The 16,885-nt window shown below is 35.6% G+C and overlaps 2 protein-coding genes across 5 annotated transcripts; one reads left to right on the forward strand and one right to left on the reverse strand.

The window, feature by feature from the left end:
- Positions 1–190: 190 nt before the first annotated feature.
- On the reverse strand, positions 191–1,641 carry LOC110697428. The gene is made up of 2 exons (XM_021874805.1): positions 1,065–1,641; positions 191–986 (listed from the first exon to the last, which is right to left on the reverse strand). The coding sequence occupies exons 1-2, from the start codon at positions 1,161–1,163 to the stop codon at positions 531–533; spliced, it is 555 nt and encodes a 184-aa protein (XP_021730497.1). The 5' UTR covers positions 1,164–1,641; the 3' UTR covers positions 191–530.
- An 8,659-nt stretch (positions 1,642–10,300) lies between these two features.
- Positions 10,301–13,878, forward strand: LOC110697288 (pentatricopeptide repeat-containing protein At2g37320-like). 4 transcript variants are annotated; one of them, XM_021874655.1, is made up of 4 exons: positions 10,301–10,707; positions 10,964–12,721; positions 12,831–12,889; positions 13,307–13,878. In XM_021874655.1, exon 2 carries the CDS (start codon positions 11,034–11,036, stop codon positions 12,639–12,641), a length of 1,608 nt encoding a protein of 535 aa, XP_021730347.1. In that variant the 5' UTR covers positions 10,301–10,707; positions 10,964–11,033; the 3' UTR covers positions 12,642–12,721; positions 12,831–12,889; positions 13,307–13,878. The 4 variants fall into 4 exon arrangements, with proteins under 4 accessions (XP_021730347.1, XP_021730348.1, XP_021730346.1 ...); XM_021874656.1 differs by having other exon boundaries at positions 10,974–12,721; XM_021874654.1 differs by having other exon boundaries at positions 10,301–12,721.
- The last annotated feature ends 3,007 nt before the right edge of the window (positions 13,879–16,885 follow it).

The raw sequence follows: 16,885 nt of genomic DNA on the forward strand, positions 1-16,885 counted from the left end.
TTGTAGTTTAAGATTATTATTGAACGGTTTTGTTTAGCATATGAGTAATTTTCTTTAATAGTAAAATTAATTCATTAATAATTTGACATACGACATCTACAAAGGAGATTCGATTATAACAAATATATAAGATATTGAATCAAATATAAATTCAAGTCTTAGGTTAAAAGAAATGACTAGAATACTCCAGAATTCTATTTTTCATCCTTATAGCCATGATGTTCTACAATTTTCACAAACTATATCTTCTAGACTTGTAGTTGCTTCCAATTTTAATAATTCCATAGAATGTTAAGGAACTTCCATAATATTACTTGGTATAAGATAGTAGAAAAATCTAGAGAAATTGTGAGCAAGCACTACCCTTGCTTGATTCCAGATCCTTCTAGAACATGTATAAATAACGGGCCTAAAATATTTGGGCCACACCCAACAAGTAGTACAGTAGTAGTCATCAGTCATCACCATCTATTTTCATTTAGACATATCAACAAACACCTAGCAGGCACAATCCTCATTACAAACTCACACTACTTCAATTCCCTAACAGAAGAGCTGATCGATGAACAGTGAGTAACTCCCCAATTAGCAATAATATCAGCAAGACTCTTCCTCTTCTGAACATTCTTCTTAGATCTGGGTTTCGTCTTATAAACCGGGTTAAACACCTGCTTCGGCTTCCTGACCCTCTTCCTCTTCCCACAAGCAGTGATCTGCAACTGGGTATCAGCATTATCATTAGTGAAAGAGAATGACTTGAGAGATTGAACTGCAAAACCAGCATTGTCATCATCATCGCGCCATCGAAGAGTATCAAGATCAGTGTTGACTTGATCCATGGAAAGAGGAAGATGAGGTGATGAACAAGTATCGGATAATGAAGAACGAAGAGGGTTCATCAACGTGTTGTGGCCAAATCCATTCAATGCTTCCAGAACCTTCTTGCGCTTCTTCTCGACTTTCATGAATCCGTGCATTTGTATTACCTTTTCATAATTAATTAATCCAGAAATTAGAATGAGCAGTATGTAAAATGGAGATGGATTCAAGTGAGTGATGTACACCTGATTAAGTTGGATGACGGTTAAACTACTCTTCTCTGGATCTTTGAAATAGCGATGGTAATCCTCAATATATAGACTGCGGGACTTCATTTTCTCCATTTTCGCTCTCCTTCCAAACCCTTCTGTCTTTTTCAACTTTATTATTCGGATAAACAAAAAAGTGGTGACATTTATCTAAATAAGTCAACACCTTCTATCAAATGCGGGTTTTACAAAATGTGAAATTATTTTACAAAAATGCGAGATATTTTGCTGGTTTATTTACACAAATTTCACTAAATAAACCATTTTTTTTTATCATGAAATAAATTGGGCTCTCTCTTTTCGATTTGTTTGGAGGAAGACCCGTGACAAAATGATAGATAAATCAACAAAAAAAAAAAAAAAAAAAAAAAAAAAAATCTTACATTATCATATTTTTGTAATTATATCAGCAATTGTGAGACCCAATTAGGCGAGAAGGTTATACTGCAACACTCTTCAACCAAAATAATCAGGAATGGGTTATTTCTTATATAATTGTATTTGAGTATGCATATATAATCCGCAAGCAAATGGCTCCTCTTCTGCCCCATCCTCTTCCAAATGGGTTAAGGTGGACCCTAGGAAAAGGTCTTTTCCCTCTAGGAGAGCTAGAAATCCTGGCCTTATTAAGCTCAAACCTAGTTCTACTGTCATTAAGCCCCAACAACCTATTTCCTTCAGGTCCCACGGTTGTGCATGTCCCTTCCTCCTCTTCTGTCCCTATGGATAACCAGTATTTAATGTTGCTTGCCCATGAATCTATAAAGGATGTTATGAAATAGGCAACCCCTCTAAATCCTTCTGCTGCTGCTGATGTATCCCCTCTTCTAATAGAAGATGATAGTTCTCCCTTTTCTCATGGACCAACTATTGGATCATGATTTTGCTACTCCAAATGTATCAACTCCTCCTGTTTATGAGTATGGCACAAACTCCAATCAGCATACAGGCCTCTCCTCTGATGATGAACAACGCTTTTTTTATGCTATGGGGATTAGGGGTGAGCAAGACCGGGTACCCGGTCATATTTGCAATACCCGGATCCGGAACCGGTTATAACCGGGTCCTAAGAATTGGAACTGGTGTCAGAACCGGTTAATACTGGATCCAAATTTCTTGGAACTGGTCCCAGACCCGGTAGGAACCGGTTCCAAAACCGGGTACCCGGTATTATTTCAAATTAGCTTGAATTTGAGACATAGTGAGATAGAATATTGAGTATGAATGCAAATCAGACACTTCTACATACTGTGAGTTTAAAGCTATAATCTTTTGGACTATAGTTAGCAAGTTCCTGCATCATACTATATCAAATTAAAGTAAAGTCACATCATAATGCTATAATCACTCTCATGTTCATATAAATGTGCAATATCAAGAAATTAAAGTAATGCAATTTTTGATTTGTTAATTCTCCATCTGACCGAGAGAATTAGGGAGTTGATTCTTTAATAAGTCATTACACAAATACACAGTACACACTAACTATCTCCAAAGAAAATTCAAGCAGCAATAAACAGTACTAGAGATCTACATATACAAAATGAAAGAGACCGTCGTTCGATACCGGAGAACACCGAGAGAATCAGGGAGTTGATGAGAACGAAAGAGAGGATGAGATTTTGAGGAGAACGAAAGACAGGATGAGATTTTCAGAGGAGAACAAAAGAGGAGAACAGAGAAGATCGAGAGTAAACAAAGAAGAATGAAATACCCTAGAATGAATGGATGAAATGAGAAGCTGAGTGGCTGACAGAAACCCTAGCAGAAATGAATTGGATGAAATGGGCCTAATGTTGTACTGGACTGTGGATTGTTGGGTTTTTTTTTTAAAAAAAAAAAAAATTATAACTAAATCAGTACCGATTCCGGGTACTCGGTTTGTCTGGATCCGGGACCGGGTACCCGGAACTGGAATTGGCTTAAACCGGGTACCCAGTGGGTACTGGGTCCGAAATTTTAGGACCCGGTCCCGGAACCGATTACAACCGGGTCCGACATTTTGGACCTGGTCTCGGAACCGGTGAGACCAGTTCCGGGTCCGGACCCGGCGGATCCTAACCGGTTCCGGGTCCGGTACCGGGTACCCTGGGTCTTTGCTCACCCCTAATGGGGATTGATGTTTCTGCTTGCTCCTCTGACTCATTTGGTAAGAGGAGGAGGACTGAAGATGCTGAAGACTCAGCTTCTTCGAGGCTCCCCAAAAACTGATCTGTTCTTCTGCTGAACTTTTTCTCCTATGCGGCCTGCCTTTAATCTTTTATTATCTGTCCATTCTCCTACTTAATATTTGTAATAGCCTTATCTTTTATTTTGGTGTACTTGTATGTACTAGTTCTGGTGCTAGATTTCCCACTGTTTACATGCATCTTTTTCTTTTGCTCTTCCTTTGTATTATAGTTCTACTATCTGTACTCATGATGTATAACCTGATGCTACCTCTATATCAAATTATTATGATATATGTACATATTTCTAGCCTTTTCTTGTTGTGGGTCCTTTATCTTTTTGCCTTTATTTCCATCCTAGTCTTTTTATCGCTTTGGTCTGAGTTTCTTTACTCTCTGCCCTCTCTTTTTGCTATATGCTTTCCCTCTTTTGGGATTCAGGATCATTTGTGGTTTCCCCACTTAGGACATTTGTGGATTTTACTTTATCCACTAACATACTTTATTTTTTCTGCTCTTCTCCTTTTCCCTTATGATTTATGTCTTCTATTGGTTATATGCTTTGTTAGCCTTCCCACCTTACATTGTAGGACTTCCTGCTGTTTTGTGGTTAAGTGCTATGATGATTTTTACTGAAATCTTTTTTATTGGGGTTACTTGTCCATTTGAGCCATTTATTACATATATGCATGCCCTCCTCAGGTAAGATTGACATTAGGGCTCCTTTTGTTTCTCCTCCTTTGCATTGTTGCTCCTTTTCCCTCTCTCATTTATAGGTTGAAGTGACTTTGCTTTGGAATTTCTATGCTATTTTGGTTGCCTGTTTCAAAGCTCAAAGGGTGGTGCATTATTGGCTCTTCTCCCTTTGGACTGAGTGTGGTGCATTATTGGCTCTTCTCCCTTTGGACTGAGTATCCCCCATATGATTTAACTTCAACTTGTTCTATGAATTCCCTTATGTACAGGTTTAGATGCTCCCTCATACTTTTCATTTATAAGGTTGAAGTGACTTCTCCTACTGTCGGGTCTTCTACGCTTGTTGGTCTAATTCCTAGTATTTAGGATCTGAGCACACTTTGTCCAGTGTTTCTTACTTCTTGTTGCATTAGTTTTCTTTTATTTTTCAATAGTTTTCCTTTCTGGGTTGTATTTTCATTTTCCTTTTTTCTGCTTATTTTGGGCAGTGCTTATTTTCTCTTTGTTTATTTCTTTTCAGTTTGTTATTTGTCTTTCTTATTTTGGACTTATGTTTCTGTTATTTGGTATACTTTTGGTTTCATTTGTTATTTTTATTCTCTTCAGATCAATTATATATTTTCTTTCTTGTTGTTTTGCAGGAACTATTTTGGATGCCTTCTTATTCTGACCTATTTTCTCACGTCTCCCCCCTTCACCATGTATTTGCTCTTAACTATGTTGTTACTGTTCCTATAGGAACTTATGACATTGGTTTCTATGAAATCTGGGATTTTTTGTTATTTAATTTTGTTTACAGTTGTATAGGTCCCTGTTCCTACATTCTTGTAGTATGTTGCTTGTATTTACCTTCTCTTATACTTTTTTTATGAAGATTATTAGTTGGAATATTAGAGGGGCTAAGCGTTCACAGGCTATTAATGAGATGATTTTTCCTAAAGAAAAAAAGCAATCCCAATTTTTTTATTGCAACTGAAACTATGAGCTCCCCTACGAATAGTCATCGTTTGAGTAAAACTTTAGGCTATGAATCTGTTCATGTTATCAATCCGGAAGGGCATTGTCGTGGAATGTGGGTCTGCTATAACTCTCCTAATATCACTGTCATTGTATACAATTACAGCCTAGGATTGCATCCTTACTTATTCATGATTTAACACATGATTTTTTGTTTATGTTATATTTTTTTGTTTATGTTATATTCTATATATGCTCCTGCTCAGACCTCTCAAAAACGATGTTTTGGTCAGAGCTCTTTGACCTTATTTCAAGTTCTCCCCTACCATGGTGTAATATTGGGGATTTTAATGACTTATATTTACTTAATGATAAGCAAGGTGGAAAACCCATGTCCCTTGCTAGATGTTTTAGACTCATTTTGCTCAGTTTACGCAAGCTATAGACATCCCTGCTATGGGAAACTCTTTTTCGTGGAAGCGTCCTTTTCACTCCCACTTTATTTATGAAAGATTAGATCATTCCTTTGTTAGTTCTCAATGGTCTTTTTTATATCCGGATGCTACTCTCTTATATGAACACTTCTCTATTTCAGATCATTCCCCTATTGTGTTTGGTTACTAACAATAATATGACGCCCAGACTTTCTTCATTTTGATTCTAGAATATCTGGACTTCAAATGTAGAAGCTCATAATATAATCGTTAAGAATTGGAAGACCCATCATACTGGCTCTCATTTCTTTTGCATTTTACAAAAATTGAAGCGTGCTAAAACAGACTTAAAGCATTGACATCATTCTAAATATGGCCTGGTAATGTGCAAGCTAAACTAAGTTTGAATCAATCAAAATTGATTTCTGTAGAATCTCAATTGCTACTTTTTCCGAATAATGCCCATATACGTCTACACCTTATTCGGCTGATTCGTCAGCGTGAAAAGCTTCTTTTGTTTGGTAAAAAATTTTGGGGTAAATATGCGAGAAAATTATGGTTAACTAAAGGTGACCGCAACTCTATATTTTTTCATGAGTCAGTTAAGTTTTGCTCTAGTAAAAATCAAATTTTTCGTCTTCAAAATGATGATAATCAATGGGTTGATAATCCATCCGATATTATAGACCTCTTTTTACTGAATTCTCTAATAGATTTAAATCTGCTTATACGCATGATCAAACCATTTATTTACCTTAGATTAACCCGGTCATCTCTCTAGATGATAATCTGCAACTCACAATGGTTTTTACAGATGATGAGATTCGTACGGCTTTTTTTGACATGTCCCCTTATAAATCTCCTGGTTCGGATGGTTATAGCCCAAAAAAATTTCAATTTTATTGGAACATAATTGGTCAAGATATTTGTAAAGCTATAAAAGGTTTTTTTTACAATGGTATTCTTCTTCAGGAATTAAATCATACTATTATCACGTTAATTCCTAAAGTCCACTCGGCCTCGAAGGATAGTCATTATAGACCCATTAGTCTATGTACTACTATTTATATAGCAATCTCCAAAATTTTGGTTAACAGATTGAAACCTTATTTAAAGAAGGTTATAGGTCCTCACCAAAATGCTTTTGCCCCAGATCATGCTATTCAGGATAATATTTTGTTGGTCCATGAAATTCTAAACTTGTACAATAAGTCCAAAAGTAAGAAAGGTTGGCTAGCTCTGAAATTAGATATGGAAAAGGTCTATGATCGCACTGAATGAGAATTTTTATGGGCTACGCTTTCCTCCTTTGGCTTTAATGCTACTTGGATTAATTGGATTAAAGCTTGTGTTACCATTGTGTCTTATTCTCCTGCTGTCAACAATGTCACTACTGTTTTCATTAAACCTTCCCTTGTCCCCTCCCACTCTCTTTTCCAATTTCCGACCACTTCCACTTCTATCCCCCTGCTGACCGCTGCTGCCCCTCCCTTGTCCAGTTTCCGACTACCCCCACCTCTATCCCCCTGTTGACCGCTGCTGCCCCTCCCTTGTCCAGTTTCCGACTACCCTCGAAATCGAAAAAGGGGTTCTGTTATTCGAGGAGGGCGAGCTGAGATTTCGGTGTCGAAAGAGGGTAGGTGGTGGTCGGAAATTGAAAACGAAGAGAGAGAAATTGAGGACAATAAAGGGAGGTTGGCAGGGGTGCGTGGTTAGTCGTGGGTAGCTGGGTGGAGGGGATTGGAATTAATGGAGAGTGAAAGGAAAGAGAAAGGAAGGAGGAAGGAGGAAGGAATGGGCTGTCGGAAATTATGGAGGAGGAGGAAGGAGGTGGGCTGCTCGGAAATTGGAGGTTAGGGGTTGGGCTGGAGGTGGTTTCGGTGGTCGGGAGTTGGCTGGGAGGTGGTTTCTGTGGTCGGGAGTTGGCTAGGAGGTGGTATCGGTGGTCGGGAGTTTGCTGGGAGGTGGTTTCGATGGTCGGGAGTTGGTGGTTGGCCGGATTCCGGCAAGGTTAGGGTTAGCGGGGTGGCTGGGAATTTTTGGGAATTTTTTTTTTGTTTTTTTTTTTATTTTTTATTTTTTACTTTTTTTTATTTTATTATTTTAAACATAGTGCCCACCATGGGAATTCATGAGACCACCATGTAGAATTTCCCAAATAAAATTGCATAATTCAAATATACTAAGCCTAAAACAAGAAAAAACCTTCTCATGTGAGAAATAAAAACTTCTAGGAAAACTTCTGAAACGACTACTATCATCAGTAACACATACACATCTAAATCCCTTCCAATTCAAAGTGGAATCTCGATTTTGATAACTTTGATATAAATTATTACTATAAAAATAATGTTCATTAAGATATCTTTATTTAACTACAATTATAATAAATTATTTTATAATAAATTCAGACATTTAATACAAGAAAATAATCCCTCCATTTTTTAAAGCATCACTTTAATCGGTATAATTTTTTAGGAGATTGACTTGAATTCTATAAATAATATGCACAAAAAAATTGATACATTGTATAAAATTTCATAGTATCAACTATTTATAATAAACATACGATCAAAATTATTAAAGGTAAAATAATGTTATGTATCAACAAAATGTATATTAAAGTGTTTCAATTACTTTAGAATGATTTTTTTTTTGACAAAAACTTTAGGATGATTAATTTTGTAGGGTACCCCTCCGTTTCTTTTTATTGGTTATTATCAGATTTTAAATACTATTCATAATACTTCCTTCGTTTCTTTTAATTAGTTATGTTTAGATTTTAAACATTATTCATAATACTCCCTCCGTCCCAAAATATATGAGACGTTGAACTTTTTTCACTATTCATGTATTAGTTTTGATCATAATTTTTTACTAACATAATAAAAACATATTTTATCATAAAATATGTTGTTAAATAGGTATATATATAAAGTTTTAAAATATAATTTTTAAACTTATAATTTTCATTAATATTTAATTATATACAAATAAATTCAAAGTAGTGCATTGACATGTGTGCAATGTTGACTGTGCCATGTTTCCGGGATAAAAGGAGTATTAGATAATCTTCAAATTTACTCACAAAAGTAAAAGAGTCAGGTGAGATCATGTTTGATTCATCTCAACAAATGCTCTATTAATATTCAATCGTTATAATTTTAAAAAGTATGTAATGAATAATAATCAAATAGGTTTATTGACAAACGTGTAAAAGTCAAAACGTATCCAATAAAAAGCGATGAAGGGAGTATTATACTTTAGATATAGGGTAATTTTGTGAAAATTTAAGAAAATTTTACCAACAACTACCATTATAATGACTACTTTGAGAACAACTACCATTTATTTATTTATTTTTTTTGTAAAAAAAAAAATCTATAAAAAGCTACCACAAAAACCTTGAGTAACACAACTACATTTAATTTCTTGGCAATAATCTCCTATTGAGGGAGCTAAAAAATTGGTTGTTTCAATGACGAGGGAAGGGAGGAGGGGCGGTTTCATCGACTTGAGAAGAGAGGGGCTATTTTGGGGATGGGGGAAAGGGGGTGGTTTCGATGGTGTAGGTGGGTCACCCAAGTGTTTTTAGGGGTATGAGAGGGCCGACCGGCTGTTATCGGTTGCTAGGGGAGGCGGGCGGTCGAATTTCAATCAGACTGGGGGTTGGGGCTGAGGGGAGGAAAGATGGTGGCTGGCTGAGAAGGGTTTTTAATTATTTTTTTTTTCTTTTTTTACAAAAATAAATTGGACCAATTATGTTGCGGCACATCACATATGGCTTTTACAAAATAAAAATCACCCTTTCTTTAAGTCACTGGTAAATCAACCTTGTGGAAGAAAATCAACCCAAAAGTTCATGGTGCTCCCTAATAAATGTAAATTGCGATTATTGAGAGTAAATCGCTGAAAGTTCTGATTAATAAATTAAAGTGAATTTTTCTAAAAAAATATAACTTAGAATTTGGAAGCACCCAATATAAAAGATCGAAAAGCGAAGACAAGTCGAATTCAAGGTTAATTGGAGGATGAAATGGAGTCGTTTGACTCTTGGAATTGCCTTTTTTAATCTCTTTGATTTTAATAAAAATGTGTTCCTTTAATGGAAGTGGTGTTACTTATGTTTGTTGGGAGATGTAGCAAAATTTCAATTTCAGATTTACATAAACCCTTGTTGAAGGAGGATGGTAGTAGGTGTTGTTAACCCATTTGTATGTGATATCGGTAAAAGTCATTATAACATCATGACCTTGTATGAGAATATATACTCCTTCTGTCCCACAATATAGTTTTTGTTTTCCTATTTTAGAGACCCAAAATGTTGTTCATGTTTCTATTTTTGAATAGTATGTAAAGATTATTATACCCTTATTTTTTTTTACTTTATTTATTAAACTTCCTAATTTACCCTTAACTTATCTACTTGCATTGCACTTTTTTCACTTTCTCTCTCTAACTTTTGTCTATAATTGTACTTTGCACTTTTTCCCCTTTAAATTATCCACTTGCCTTGTACTTTTGTCTAGCTTTTTTCCACTTCTCCTCCCATTTCTTAAATACCGTGAAAAAAACACAATAGGAACTATATTATGGGACGGAGGGAGTATAAGATATGGTTTTGTCAGATCACAGAGAAATGTGATTGACATGTATGAAGCATAGATCTCAAGAGGATTTTATCCATTTGAATTATTGGGGTCCCTTAGGGTAAGACATAGTAATTTTGAATTGCCTCCGTCATTTCAGCAACATTCATATTGTATGTTAGAAAATACCTTGCATAACACAAAACATCATCACCAACTTCCCTCGTTCTATCAATAATCTCATCGCATGTTTAAATGTATATTGGTAAGCCTTATATGCGTTATCCTCACTCGTTGTAATAACTTAAAGGTAAATATCGTTAATGACCTTAATTGATATTGTGTAAGGGCTTCTTATGCCAATAGTAACTTATGTTACTTACTGTCCTTTAGTTTGTTGTAAACTCAGTTTACTTAATGTAATTTCAACTGTTTTTTTATTTTTTTTTTTTTTTAAAAAAAATCTAAAAAACTTACAAAGAATTGATACAAGCTTTGGTGTATAAAAATATTTAAAACATTTTTACATAAAACCTTTATAAAAGTTCACCTGTCTCATAATTAGACGATCATATAAAAACCCGCCCCATTTATTTATCAGACGGATCTAACCCATATTATAATTATGGCGGGTCATGGCTTTAAAGGCCTCTAGTCCCTCCACTCCTATTTCCTACCTGTCTGAGTTATTTAATTGAAGTGCACTCAACGTTCTCCATTGAAGCGTTCTCCGTTGAATCTACTTCTTGTATCCCCCATTGAAGCAGCTTCTAAGGTAAGTTTGTTGTTGTTATCATCATATCAATTTCACAATCTAGGGTTTATATTTGATCTAATCTAATTTAATTATCAGTGCTTTAAGTTTAGGGTTCGTAAATTCTTAGATTATGAAACATCATATTCTTATGTCTTAAGTTCTTAACTAATGTTAAATTTTACATTACTTGACAAAATCATTCAACACCATGCTGCAATTTTGTCTGGAGTGTAAACTACTTAATTGAGCTGACAATGCCAGGCTTTATTTCTAGAATATTTCAGTGATTTTAGCTCTCTGCAAGGGAGGGAGCAAAACATGGGACTGGTTTTCTTAGCTTAGGGATGGACATCTTGAATCTTTCCGGGTGCTATTGGAAGTGTAAAAGGACATTTTTCAAATCCGTAGTGTACTTTACCATTTTGCAGACACTTTCTCAATTCAGGAGCTTCAGTATTCATAGACTAAAACAAAGCAGTGATATCAAAAGTCTGAACAAGGCATTGAGAATTATTGATCTTGTGTCTCCAAAATCCACCTATGTCAGTAATAACCAACATTGCCATCTTCAACTTATTCAGGACTTGCTACAAACGCATTCAAAGAATCTTAGTGAAGTTAAAGCATCCAATGAATTTGCAAATCCATGTTTCGGAAACCAAAATCCACCTGATCAAATGCTTCCATCTTTCTCTTTCAAGGATGATGTGATTTCAGGAGTTTTTAAACTACATAGGGAAGGGTTTAGAATTGATGTCACATTGCTTCCACATGCACTAAGTATTTGTGGCTTTAGGGGGAATCTTCATTGTGGAACTCAGCTTCAGTGCTTAGCTATCAGAAATGGGTTGATTGTAAATGTCTATGTTGGAAGCTCTTTAATTAGCATGTACTCAAAGTGTGGGGACTTATGCTCTGCTTCTATGGCGTTTGAGGAGATGCCTGTGAGAAATGTTGTATCATGGACTGCTTTTATATCGGGATTTGCTCAAAAGTACCAAGTTGATGTCTGTTTGGAACTATATAGCCAAATGAGACATTCATCTCTTGAACCTAATGATTATACACTAACAAGTCTCTTGAGTGCATGTGTTGGTAATGGCTCCCTTGGACAAGGAAGAAGTGCTCATTGTCTGGCCATTCTTTCGGGTTTTGATTCATATCTTCATGTTGCCAATGCTCTTGTCTCAATGTATTGCAAGTGTGGTGATGTCGAAGATGCATTTTCTGTATTTGAATCGATTCATGATAAAGATATTGTTTCTTGGAATTCCATGATTTCAGGGTATGCGTTGCATGGACTAGCTTGGAAAGCAATTGATCTCTTTGAGGAGATGAAAAGGCAGAAAATGAAGCCTGACAGTATTACATTTCTAGGTGTTCTCTCATCATGTCGTCATTTTGGACTTGTTAAACAAGGTCATATGTATTTTGATTCAATGGTAGAATATGGTGTGGAGCCTGATTTGGGCCATTACTCATGCATTGTTGATCTTCTTGGTCGAGCTGGCTTGATTGATGAGGGTCGGAATTTAATTTTGGACATGCCAATAAAGCCCAATGCCATCATATGGGGCTCGCTTCTTGCTTCGTGTAGGCTTCATGATAATGTATGGATTGGTATAGAGGCTGCTGAGAACAGGCTTGCACTAGAACCTTCGTGTGCTGCCACCCATGTGCAGCTTGCAAAGTTGTATGCAAGAGTTGGAATGTGGGACCAGGTGGCAAAAGTTTGGAAAATGATGAAGGACACCGATCTCCAATTAAATCCTGGATACAGCTGGATTGAGATTGGGAATGAAGTCGTCAGCTTTAAAGCAGATGACACTACCAACTCCAGAATGGATGAGGTTTTCTGTATGTTGGAGGGTTTGAAGTGTCAGCTCAAATCAGATCATGTGCCCGAATCTCACGAAGAGTTTGATATTTATTCCTGCACAAATATTTCATGATGAATGGGCAGAATTATGCTAATACACAAATTTGTTCAGCTGCTGCATGTGTCCAGCCATCTACTAATTGATTTTGTGAGGTACATGCATCCTTCTATTGGAGCACAGTTTTCAATGAGATGTTTTTGTTTCAATTTTTTCATGATGACAACCAAGTTTATTGCCTTTGTTTCTGGTTCTTTTGTTTAGCCCACCTACATCGGACTCTTGGTGTACCTTTGTGGCCTTGTGCATGCTATGTACTAAGGGTGCGTTCTATTCACCTGATTTTCTCATATTTGAATTTAATAGAACTTAACTGAAATGATCTGACTTAAATTGAACTTATCTTTTATGGACTTATTTGAAATTAGTAAAAGTAAGGTGAACAAAATATGGCCTAATAGTAGCAAGTAATTAGTTTGTAAATCAAAACACCATTACATTACAATTCTTAATTAGCCTTGTATGCTGTTCATGTTATAAGGCAGGGACCTATACATATCCATACACATTCAGTCAAGTATAGTCTCCACTCTGATGATTATGCTCTGCTCTAAATTCTCAATTGGCTTTTCCGTAGTTTTTTCTGGATGTCAATTGACTTGATATTGGATTCTGGTAAATCTGTTGTGCATGTAGTTTCTTCAAGAGATCTGTTCTTAATTGGGAAAATTTGACTTTAGGTGTTCAATCTAGCGTCGAATCTGGAAAAATAGAAGTTCTCATGCATCTGGCAAAAACCTAGACATGAAGACAAGATATGTTGGGTTTACCAGCCCCTATGGGATATGCTGGTTGTCTCTGCTCTGTTCTGCTCTATCTCAGCATGTAACCCTCCACAATGACACGGTAGCAACACATAGCTTCTTGGAAGAAGTAAGCAAATCATTGTTGATTTTCACAGTCCTGAGTTCATTTCCCATAGTGATAACTAATCCTGGTCCGTCAATACCTAGAAAACATCTGCTTGCAGACATTTCAGAATTGGGTTGTTTGTCCAGATTTTGGGGATATTGTTAGGGATATAGGTAGTGGAGTTTTGAAGTATGTAGACATTTAGTCATGTATGTAATTCTCATAATATCTGCAAAATTTTGTTATGTTATGAATAACACATATGTACTCCCAATAAGCAAAGTTGAATTAAACTGAATCCATTTCTTGCACAGTATACTCGCTGAACAACTTTGTATCTCGCACACTCTCATGTAACCTAATTGATTTGATAGTGCATGACTTGTTTATAATTTTAACATCATAACGCCATTTATTATAGTTGTTCAATTGTTGCTGAATTTATTTAACATTTATAGTGCATTTTTTTTTTTTTTGAGTCTCATCTGAAGGTAACCCTGCCATAGAATGTCAGAGAATTCCTCTGCTGTACTTCATCTTGTTTTTGACCTCATAAACATTTAGTGTCTGAAGAACAGTTTCACAACATTTTTTCTTTGTAGTGTTTGGCTGATGGCAGATTCTCTTTCTTTGTGAATATCTCCCTGCCCTATTTTAGGAATCAGGAATGCAGGATGCCGCAATTATATATTGAACCAAAAGTGTATTATGGTACGAGTAGTTAGAAGTCCTTATCAATTATGACTCCAGTCAGGTAAAAGTGGTAATTGGAAGGGAACAGGGTTTATATTTTTCTTTTGCTGATAAAGCTATTGTGAGTCATGTTTTTACTATCTAAAGAAACTTCTTGGAAACAGGGGAAAAATGATAGGGGGAAGGAATTTGGAAACATCCAATATTCATATTTTTATTTCTCTGCTATGAAAAACCCAAAACAAATGATAACTTTATAGTCCCTATTGACCTTTACTTAATAATATAGTGAATAAAATTTGCGGTTGAAATCGAGCTTCAGAGGCCATTATTGACATAAAATTAGCACTGTTAACATGTCATTCTGTTTGTTACTCTGTGACAGAAAAAGGTGATGACTTCTTAGGTTTGGTGTGTGGTAAATGACTTTATGTCATTTTGGATTTCTTTTATAATTTGCAAGTTCAAATTTAGGAAAACTTGAACTGGCAGCAGGTAACATAACTCATTGGGGGGGGGGGATTGCTTGGATTGCAAGCAGTAGTATTATGAAAATTTCCGGGTTAGTCCACTTCATCCTCTTATTATATACACCTACAATATTTTGGAAGCTTGTTTATAGGCATGAAATATAAATTAGTGAGGAGGAAATAAAAAGAGAAAGAGAATGGGATGATTAAGCATGTTGATATATTTCTTGAACAAGTCTTTGGTGAGATTGTCTCATAAAATTACATCTTGGTCATCACCTGTAGAATATTTCATAGCAGACTAGAAATTTGAACATCAGGAAGTCCTTTCGAACGATGTTGCTGGAAAGACTAGAATTTTTTTAGACCAAAGACGGGAAAAGCAGAAGGCAGATAGCTAAAATCAGCTTGTGTGCGTAGTGCTAGATTACTATACTCTTGAGTCTCTGATGTCTGCAACGAATTTGAATGCCACAGATGTTATTAGTAATTTTTACTATAAAAGATAGTATGCATCATAAAAGAGAAAGTCTGTGATTCAGTAAAGATGGCAGCTTGCTAAAGATAGTATGCATCATCTACTATTATTTCTGCTTTCATTTGTCTAAAATTATATATTCTGATCATGTGGTAGGTTTACAAATGTACTGTATGTTCATGTATTCAATCTTCTACAATGTAATTCATGATTGTTGTACTCTGCAAATTTATGGAGTTACTTGTTCGGTAAAAGCAGATTACAGCAATTCATCTCCAAAAAAGGGAAGGTACTTCAGCCCATTACTCCAGCAATAGGAAATTACAGCTATGCTCGACTTGCTGTAAAATAAAAAACTATTTTTAGGTACGCTCGGATGTATGCATGCTTTGGCTTAAGACCTACGAAATATTTCAGAATATAGAGATGGGGTAAACGTTTCTCCTGTGTTTATTTTATGTGTAATCTTTGGAAGGTTTTATAAATTTCTTGCATTCAAATGTTCATTTGAAATGTGCACTTGGAATAACAGAGAAGAAAGGATAGCCCGACGAATTATGCTGGCATGAACAATAGAGCATGAGTTACAAGATTAATATGGAGAAATGGAGAATACTAGAGAATGAGAACCTAGTAATAAAACTTCAACCGAAAAATAATATTGAAAGGAGAGTGAACATCTATTTAGAGAATTAGAGATATTTCATAATAGAAATCGGCAAATTCATCTTTGTTATGCCCGATAATAATGACATACTCCGTATAAAAGGTGAACCTTACTATCATAATCTGCATTGTTGTACAAATGACAACTCCATTCCCATCTTAAACAGGTTGCAATGCAAACAAAATAAGATAGTATGTAGAAATTCTATAAGCTTAATGTAAACCTGTAGTTAAGATAGCTCGTAGTTGTTCTATAACCTTGATCATCAGGCTTCTTTGATTTTGTTACTCGAGTTTTAAAACATGGAGAAAGAAAGTGAAGTGAACCTTTAACCAGATAAGCAAGATAATTATAACCAGTTTTAAGTTTTAACTTAGAACAACTGTAATAATTCACAAACAAAAAGGTAAAATAATGTCATCCCATTTGTTAATCAAAGCCAACCCCTTTATTTTTTTTTCCACTTTTCTGGGGTTATAAATACACCCCCTAACCTCATATCTACTTCCCAACTACTAGTCCAACATTCCCTCCTAAAAATTTGGACTAATATTAGGAATAACATGGGTAGAATTACAATTTCAAGTACACTTACTTTATCATTTTTTCCCATTATTCTTGTTTATTCAGCTAGTGCTAACAATTCTATTCCTAAAGGTCTTTCCTATGATTTTTATAACAAAACTTGCTCTCAACTTGAGGACATTGTCAGAGCTACTCTTGCTCCTGTATTTACCAGTGATCCTACTTCTGCTGCGGCTCTCCTAAGGCTGATGTTCCATGACTGCCAAGTTCAGGTACTCTTTCTCGACGACTTCCTGGCTTCCCTCGAATTCTGTAACAAGTTCATACTTAGCTTTGTACTCGTCTGTCTTTCAAATTATTGTACTTAATCAACTAGCTGTTGAGTACTGTTTTTCTTTGTTCTACTTTTAAGGATATATTTCAGCACAATCTTTCTGCTTGTCGAAGTTATTGGTTCTTACATATGATACCTCCTAAAAGTTTTCTTATTGTGGTTTATAGTTAATAAATTTAATAGTGTATCATGGTAATGGTACAATGCAAGGTTGGCAAGTTACACTGGCCTGTTAGTACT

The sequence above is a fragment of the Chenopodium quinoa genome, unplaced genomic scaffold (genome assembly GCF_001683475.1).
Source record: "Chenopodium quinoa cultivar QQ74 unplaced genomic scaffold, ASM168347v1, whole genome shotgun sequence".
In the NCBI taxonomy this organism is placed as follows: Eukaryota; Viridiplantae; Streptophyta; class Magnoliopsida; order Caryophyllales; family Amaranthaceae; genus Chenopodium; species Chenopodium quinoa.